We start from the raw sequence: 9,291 nt of genomic DNA on the forward strand, positions 1-9,291 counted from the left end.
GTACACACATTCATGACGCATCAAATGGCTTTCATGCAAACAGAATAGTCAATAGCACAGAAAATAATTAGGAAGACAAATAGCTACAGTAAATCATCCCTGGAGTAGTTAGCATCATGACATTTCTCTGAAAGATTTAAGGCCTCTTTTTAGCATGTACTTATGTGCATATGCACATAAGTACATGCTTAACTTTCAGCCTGTATGGAGTTCCACTGAAGTCAATACATTACTTTTACAAAATTAAGATTTAAAACTCTTGGGTTCTATGCATGGATTTGCCATGACCCTCTGTATCATCTTGGGCAAATCAGTATTTTCAAGCTGGGGTGCCAAAAGTTATATACCTTAACAACCAGATTTTCAGATGTGCAAGATATCGGAAAAAATAATATTTAATCTACCCCAGCTTTGCAAATTTTTAACAGCTTTTCATCCAGCTGTGTTCGGATCCTTTTTAAGATATTTCTTTTAAAACTAGATCTGCATATTCATGAATGTAAGACCTATAGAAGCCAAAGCCCTATTAAATGAATCCTGGAGAGAGCTGAAATTGATTTATTGGGCTTCATCACATCAGCACACAGCAAATGTATTGGATAGGCATGGACTAAGGTAAAGCCAAAAATACCAGCCAATTCAGCTGGTATTTTTCATGTTACATTAGCCAAATCTCTGAGGATGTCTGTGCAAATGTTCCAGGCCTTCAGTATTTTCATGGTAAATGGCAGCCTTTCCCAGGATTTTCATATATGAAGGTAACAAATCCTGACATCTAAACTTTATTCTAATAAAGATGTTTCATTGCTTATACTAGGGTAGAACCATAGCATGGATGTCACTGCCTCTCAGCAGAAAAGCCCCATGTCAGCTGCCCATGTTATTGGACTAAAACAGCACATAAAACAAATAGAAACCTATCACCTCAGCAGCATATGGGTGAGAGATTAGAAAGAAGTCCTATACCCCAGTACCTTTTGCATGGAATAGCTACACAGTTTCCCCACTACCAATACTAGACCTCTTGGACCACACATATGGTCCTATGTATATGGGTTTAGGGCTACAGATCTGCACAACAACTGATCCTCTTGCCTCATTCTGACACTCCTACTTCACTCCTGCCAAAAAGGCACTGTGGAACAGAAATCTGCAGTGCGATATGGTGGGGCAGAGTCCTGTGGCCTGTGTTATGCCTCAAGCTACAAAATCATGGCAGATCTGCAGTTTAGGGCCCTCCAAAAACACTGAAGGGCAGCAATGGGCTCTTATTGTCCTCAATACAATGAAAACCAAGGCAACAGAGGTCTCTGTCCAGTCTTGTTCTGTTAAAAGGCACCTGCAAGTGGGAGGCCCTGATGTGAGCAAATAACAACTGGATGGGCCTCAGGAGTGCCTACGGACTCCACCCTCTGTGACATAACCCCAGCTGGCTCTGGTCAGTGCACACACATACATGTACGTATAAAATTTAGGTTGCAGGACGAGATCTCACAAAATATGAGATTAGGTGGAGATCACCAGAAACTAAGGAAAGGTCTCAAGCAAGATGTCATTGGGATGTGGTGGGGAACTGGATAAAGCCAACTGTATGTTGGGCCCTGTAAAACCTAAAGATGACTCTCTTAGCCAGTACTTTCCTGAAGCTGGCTCCAAAGAGCTGTTTGCCACTCAGTGTTGAGATCTCTTCTGTGCATTTGAGCATTTACTGGCCATCACCTCAATTTTGCACTGGCAACACTTCATTGACTTGAAAAGAGTTTTCTTTGGGTTGTGTTGGTGTGCATGAGACCAGAGTCAGTCCCACAGTAGTTAGGTGTCTGAGAGCTATGGCAACTGCTGGACCATTGGAATGCACTTGTTCTTTTTTAAGGGTGGTCTCAGCATCTTTAAATGTTAAGATCTAGCTGCAGCCCTTGCAATGTTAGAGTCTGGTAGTGAACATATTACACCTTCTAAATAGTGAAGGTTCTTTCCCAGCCATTCAGGTAATAGCTTTTGCTATTTCCTAAGCCATTCATTTTTCACATACATTGGCTGTCTCGTAAGGAATGCAAGCAACAGCCAGCATGTTGGTTAAACGTCTGACATAAAGGTGTCACGTTAACTGCATCAAGCTGTCTCTCTGTACTTGCTGGTCACCTGTTCCCATTTCCCTCACATGGGTAGGACAATGCAAAGGGAGTTGAAGACATCCCTGGGTTTATCTCATGAACTGTGTGTGGTTGTTTGCCCACCTAACAGTACTAATACCACATAACACACTTAAAAAGATCTCGTGGCACCCTGGCTGAAAAACATTAGCTTAAAGTTATTAAGGGCAAGTCTTGGCATGGACTTCACATGCACTTTCCAAGCCAACATCTCTACGTAGCTAACCATTTACACCCAGTGATAACCAGACTTAATAGTCCTACAGATTTAAAATAAGTGTAGTTAGCCAAGATGGCCCAAACTTTCAGCTGAGGTCAGAGTAGTTCTTTTCAAGTCAATGGAAACAAGCTGCATTACACCTTCTCTTTTAACATCAACTAAAATGATGAAGACAAATGCAGGTGATTTGGACTGTAACAGATGGAAATCTTTGATGAAAAATGCATTCAAAGCCAACCATTATTACAATGGTCCTCTCTATCTGTAAATCATTAGTGTATAGAGAGGGTGTCAGGAAATGGTGCTTGAGAATGCACAGCATAGCTCCTGAGCTTTGTAAGACCTGTAAAAGTCTTATTATGGATTGTTGATGAGTTCCACTGCACAGCTCTTTATATCAACTCTTATCAGCATCCTGGTACCAATGGGAAAAGCTGTAAAAACAGACCCGTCATTTGAATTCCACTATCCCTAGTACAGAATGGATGCATTTGTTTCCAAGGGCATTGCTATTCTGACTTCCCAAAAATATTTATATGTTGACCACTATATAGCAGAACAGCTGCTGAATACCCCTGTAGTAAAATTCAGTGGAGAACCTTGCAATGCAAGCTAGTAATAAAAAAGCATAGGAATCACTCTCGCTATAATTAATTCTTAAGTTAATTTGCTTGAAAAATGTGAGCAAATAATAATGTTCTCCTTCTCTGCCTATTCCTTAAGTTTTGACCTTCAAACACTTAGCACCAGAGGTAGTATTTGCAACAGTAAGTAGTCTCACTGATGTCTTACTACATGCAGTTATTAGTTAGCAACCACTTGCAAATCTAGATTCTGATAGTGTCACTATTCAGCATCATCTTTTTAAACTTGTGTAACACTAAGTCTGTGTGTTGACATTTCACACAATCATTATGAATTATTAGGACATCCTTTACTTGCTGGAATGAGAATCTGTCATTACTGTTAATGTACTGGAAATAACAGGTGACTGAGGAAAATAAATTCATTATTTACTCATTCCCCATTCACTATGCTAATGCAATAAGCAAATAATTCTTACTAAGGAACCCCACCTATCCCCATCTGAATGGAAGCAGAACAGGCTATTAAAACTTTAACAATCACAAGCTGCTGCTCATCACAGAGTTAATTTATTATTATTGTGATATATATCCTATTCTATCAGGTTCATTGTAAGATCTCAGGATACTTATAAAAAATATATGCCAGTATATGGGTTTTTTTTCCCAAAACTGGATTATGAGTTCAAACTAAGCTCTGCTTATCTGATCAAAATAAAAAGGTGCAGCAGTTTTGTTATTGCTGTATCTTTGCTTTCTAATGGTCACATACCGGAAATCCTCCCTGGGCCTCTCAGTCATTAGTGTGAATCTGAGAGTTTCTGCCATGATCCACATTTTTTTTTCAGATTAGCTGGCTGTAAAAGTGACCAATGAAGCGTTTAGTCTTCTTTTTCCAAACACTGGCTTTTTCCAAAGTGACTCCAGAATCTTGCCAATGTTCCAATAGAAGTGGAAGTATCTGGTAAACATGGACAATATTTTGTGTCTAAAGAAGTTGAAAGTTGGAAGAATTTTTGTGTCTGCCTAAAAGTGTGTTTTGGCTGTTTTATGTTGGCATTCATACAGTAAACCATGACCTGCATAACTAACAAGGTCGTTAAAAAAGTCAGGTCCCTTCTGCCCATAATAAAACATTGTTCTGACCGGAGCTCAGGAAGGGCTGTGCCTTTAGTATTTTGCCACTGCACAGCATCTACTTCCAGGAGCCAGATGAAGACAGTACAGAGGGAACACAGCAACTGAAGCCTCATTTTATTTCGGTTGTATGAATCTGCTGGTTGTTTAATTTTGTTCTACTTTACTAACCACAACGTTTACAGAGCACTAGGCAGCAAGACAATCTAAACACACCCTCCATGAGACCTGGGAATACAAACACTGAGCTTCCTATTCTCTTTTCATTTGGTTCTGCATAACTTGACATCTAGTTACCCTGTATTTATGAGCAGAATTCAAACATCAATATTGAACTTATTCTAAATGTTGCTTTAGTTACAAAAGGGCTAGGATTGTCTCTCCTAACAGCAGCTTCTTTAATTTGATCAGGGGGTTGATAGGTAATGATCTTGCAATCAGAGTAATCATTATTACATGCACTTATATTAGCCTCAATTTTGTGCAAGCTGTCACATCTAGTTCACATTGGGATCAATTATTATCCATTAACAATATTCCTCCACTGCCACCCCCTACCCCCAGCACCATAGATGTAGAAGTGATAAAAGATAGATCACCTCCTAATAGAAACCAATAGTGGGCACACAGGTTGAAACCATCTGCCCTACCTGACATAGGATATCCTTGATATACCTTCCACACAGCCTGTGACCCTGGGGACTAATGTAATCCATGATCTCCCAGTATTTTGCTGCAATGCTGTTGTCTTTTTCCTGGTCACAGCAGCCAAACTTCTCATAGGCAGAGCAGAATTCCAGGTGTAAAGGAGGCTGAAAAGGAGGTCCATAGTCCAGGCACTGGGGATGCCCCATGAGCAGGCTTGTTTGGCACAGAAGCAAGAAGGTGAAGCAAAGGAAATAGTTTGGGCAAAAGAAGGAAACACCAGAGCAGCTGCTCCTGTTAATGTCCAGCCAAACATTTACTTTCTCCTCTGGAAATCTCCTGAGGCCAAATGTATTCAAGTTCTGGCCTTCTTTAAGGTATGGCTTATTCATCCTCTGAGCTTTAGAAACTGCCAGCCACAGAGCTCAACGTTTGATCATCACTCTCTCTCTAAAGTTTACTATTTTTGAGCAGTGTAGAAACCTCCAGCCTTCTCCTCTGGTATTTTACACGTCACATTGCAGAATCCTCCCCTCTACACATTTCTCATGCCCCCACAAGCACTTGCAGATCTAATTCCTGCAGTCTAGTTTAAACAGACTCAGAAATCATGTGTGGAGTCTGTAGACTAGACAAATCAGTAGGTGATCCAAATGTACAGAATCTGATCAGCCCCCTCTCCTCTTTCATGGCAACTTATGCTGCACCTCTGCAAGTTACCAGGGAAGGAAGATGAATCAATCACTTGCAACCTGTACTGGCTGTTTTGCTGCTTTGTTCATCCTTCGTGGGCAAAGACGACTGCATCCAGCAGGGGGGGAAGGGAAGGAAGAAGAGAGAAAAGAAGTAGGAAAGAAAAATGGAAAGAGAAAAGACAAAAGGAGAAAGAAGGGAAAGGAGAAAAAAGGGAAAGGGAAGAGAACGAAGAAGGGGGTGGAGGTTAGGTCACACGAGTACATAGGTAACTTATAAGTTCGATCTTTGCTTTGAACAATCTGCTGCAGCAGGGGCAGGAGAGCGATGAGGGCTGGATACAGGAGGTTTTCGTTTTCCTGGCCGCACATTTCTTTATGGCTTCTGCCGTGCATTGCTGTTCAAAGGCCAATGCTGCATTCTGGATTTGGGACCTCCAGGATGGACGGTTGCGAGCGATTTACTCCCACAACTCTGGGTTGGTGCCAAAACTCTTTAGGAACACCTTTAGGATGTCCTTGTAACGCTTTTGTGCGCCACGAAAGTGTACTTCATTTGACAGTTAGCCATAGGAGATTTTCTTTGGCAGTCAAGTGTCAAACATTCTTGAGAGGTGGCTGGCCCAACTTAGCTGTGCCAGTTGCAGCAGGGTGCGAACACTGGGGAGAAGTGATCTTCCGAGCACCTTGGTGTCCGGAATCTTATCCTGACCATTTTATTGAATTAAAAAAGATGTTGATCAACTTTGGTCTTTTTCTTCAGGGATAGACCAGAAAGTCCTCCCTCCTTTTTAAGATTCACTTAATTTTCAATTTATATCCCAATAACTTACAGACAAAAATGCTTACAGAAATATAATAGTCATGCCCAAACACCAACAAAAGTTGAGTTAGGGTTATGGTTAAAAGAAATCTGAACTTATTAAGGTTAAAAAAAAAAAAAGAACCAATAATGTAGCCAAATAAACTTAATGCCCTGTAGTGATCTTCTGCAGTCACCATATGTTTACGATTAATACATGTTAGTCTGTGAGCCTAGATTATACCAAGATGATTCATAAACCTCATTGGAGTTTTCCATATTTTTTTCTTCCTGGTGTAAACCAGTAGACAGCAGCCTTTGGAGACAGTACTAGGGACAGAAGCTACACAAATTGGTTTAAGTGATCAGAAACTGGTTTAAACCTGTAACAGAATAGAAGTTCATTGCACATAAAAGAGTTTCAAAATGGCTGAAACTGGTTTAAGATAAACCTGGTTAAATGTAGTACCAGACTTAACAGATTTAGGTCAAAGCAGTTTATGAAACTTGTGTCCCAGAGCCCTTCCTGGTTCAAGTTAAATCACAATCCCCAGCATTTTGTAGCACTGAGCTGGGCTGTGCTGTCTGCTCCAGAGATCAGGGCTGGCACTGCCACTCTGCTCCCTAGCTGGAGCAGTGAGGGCTGGCTCACTAACTGCCCCTCCCCCAGCAAACCCTTGGTGGGGTCTGGGGCTAGGGAGGGGTGTTAAACTTCCCTTCCCCCGAGTACAAAGCTGTGCTACCCTGCCCTGCTTACTTAGTGTAGCCTGCAACTGTGGACTACAAATCCCAGAGGCATCTGGAAGCAGGAAGAGGAAATGATGAGCAACCCTGCAGAGTCCTGCTGTTGTGATTCTGGACCTTGGGGGCAACAGAAAGAGGAAACAAGCACACAGCACATTCTGGCTACATGCCAGAGCTGTGCTCTAATGCGCCCTGGCTTCTGGCTTGAGCTACTGCAGGCATGTGGCTGCATTTCCTGAATCAAAAGTAAATGTCTGTTAATTTGCTTATTGGTTCAATCTTTGCAGTTTAGACTAATCTGCAAAGACTGAATCAATTCAGCCTCAGGTTTTTTGCCCCAGGGTTTTTTTGTTTTGTTTTTTTTTTTTGACTGTCTGTACTTAGCCTTAGAAGCCTAGTTCTCAAACTCACTGTAGAGGTGCTAGGTTCAGTGCACACTGGGCTTTCTGGCAATTTGTCTCAGATGTCAGTATGCTGGGAGCAGTGAACAGGAAGACAGAAGACACACAACAGCTTTCTCACAGTTTCATCTGGAAAATATTTTGCTCTGTGACATGCTATTGATCAAATTTGGTATGGTAATATTCATGGGGGGTGGGGAAGAGACCTACTTTATAATCCTTACGAACTGAAGGCCACTCAGAAATCCTGTCCACTACTATCATGCTTGAACTTCAGAGCAAGAGCACAAGTTATTTTCTAATTATCTGAGCTCTTTTCTGCACAGATGACAAATGGAAGCATACAATGACAGCGATACACAATTAAGCTGTGATGAGGATCGACAGAATCATAGCCTTTCCAGCAAACTATTTATTTTGGAGATTTGAATTGGTAACCAGCTTGTTGCAGTAGCCTGTAGAGTTTTAATTGAATTAGCATATAGGCATTACCTATAATGTGCCTCCTTTGTTTAGGCTTCTAGCAAACTGGGAAGAGCACAGCTGCAAGGTTCAGCATTGCCAGGAAATAACTCCCTCCTGCCCCCCACCCCCACCCCCTTGAGCAGGTTTAAACGTTCTGTGAAGTCTTGACTTAACCTTCTTTCTTTATGAATCACTGCAACGACTGTTCTCAGTTGTGCATTCACTCTGAACTAGGGGTGCAAATATTTAGACATCTAATTGCTTGATTTGCTGATGCAAGCACAAGCCATTTCTAAAACTCAGGCCCTTGACAGAGTTGTCTGTGGCTTTTGTTTGAATATTGTGTTAGTCTCAGTAAGATACCCCACTCCCATACTTCTCTTTTCTTCTAAAGGGCAAGAGCATTTAAATTCAAGACCATCTCTTCAAGATCCACTTACAAACAGAACACTGCTTCCAGATTAACAAATTCAGATGCTACAGAGTCAGCCATGTAGAAAATTGCAACTACTGAGTTACTCGATACCTCAGCTTGTAGACAACAAGCATTCCTCATTGCTTCTTTGAATAGGGCTAATGGCTTTATTCAAGTCTGGAGAGAGAGAGAGAGAATGTGAATACTGGGTGCTGAGAGGACACAATAAATCAGAGTACCATATTAAACAAATCTGTGCCTCCACTGCCTCAAAGACTTTTAGACTTTTTTTTTTTTTTGACCAAAAGAAAAAAAATCACAACCATGTGAGTACTGTCTGAATGCAACTTGCCCAAACATAGTATACCTTGCTGTTTGCCACTATGTTGCACACAATAAATGGAGAAAAGGTGGTTCTTGTTATGGAAAGCAATTAAAAAAAAAGTAGAACCATCGTATCAGTAATCGGCTCAGAAATTTAGTGCGTCATTACTTGGTTGGTGCTCAGAACTGTATCAAAATGCCAAAAACAAAGACAGGCCCTCCCAATCTCAGAGAATTTACAATTTAGCAGACAGATGGTTAGAAGATGGAAGCACTGAAGTATGGTTGTAGTTCTTTAAATTTCCTTTATACAATGTTAATTTATAAGCTTTGAAAAAATACGTTTTCAATGGAGACTAAACAAAGCAAAGGTAGCAGCTTGACAAACAGGAGAGAGATAGTAGCAAACAGACAAATGCAGAGACACAAGCTGAAATCATAATGAAGTTAATATTTCTACCTAGACCTTTTAGCAGGCATGCCATAAATAAAAGCCCCATGCCATCCTTGGGTGCCACTCCAGCCCCCTTCCCCTGTCCAAATCTGCTGCTCTGCTTTGTGCTGCCTTCCCCTTCCTTCCCTGACCTGCCATGTACCACACAGAGGTTGCCTGTACCACTCATGACTCTCATGCCAGAGATTAGTCATCCCTGTTCTAGCCTTATTCATTTATCATGTTGGTAAAGAATTACTTCATTTCACCTCAATG

General features: G+C 41.2%; 1 protein-coding gene across 1 annotated transcript in view; it reads right to left on the bottom strand.

Annotated features, from left to right (window-relative positions):
- HHIPL2 (HHIP like 2) overlaps positions 1–5,546 on the bottom strand; it is a 25,936-nt gene extending 20,390 nt beyond the window's left edge. The window contains exon 1 of the mRNA XM_019516483.1: positions 4,745–5,546. Coding sequence (XP_019372028.1) covers positions 4,745–5,131 — 387 coding nt within the window. The 5' untranslated portion in view covers positions 5,132–5,546. The remainder of the gene's footprint in view (positions 1–4,744) is intronic.
- Between the last annotated feature and the right edge of the window lie 3,745 nt (positions 5,547–9,291).

This window comes from Gavialis gangeticus, unplaced genomic scaffold (genome assembly GCF_001723915.1).
Source record: "Gavialis gangeticus isolate Ggan-Ray unplaced genomic scaffold, GavGan_comp1, whole genome shotgun sequence".
In the NCBI taxonomy this organism is placed as follows: domain Eukaryota; kingdom Metazoa; phylum Chordata; order Crocodylia; family Gavialidae; genus Gavialis; species Gavialis gangeticus.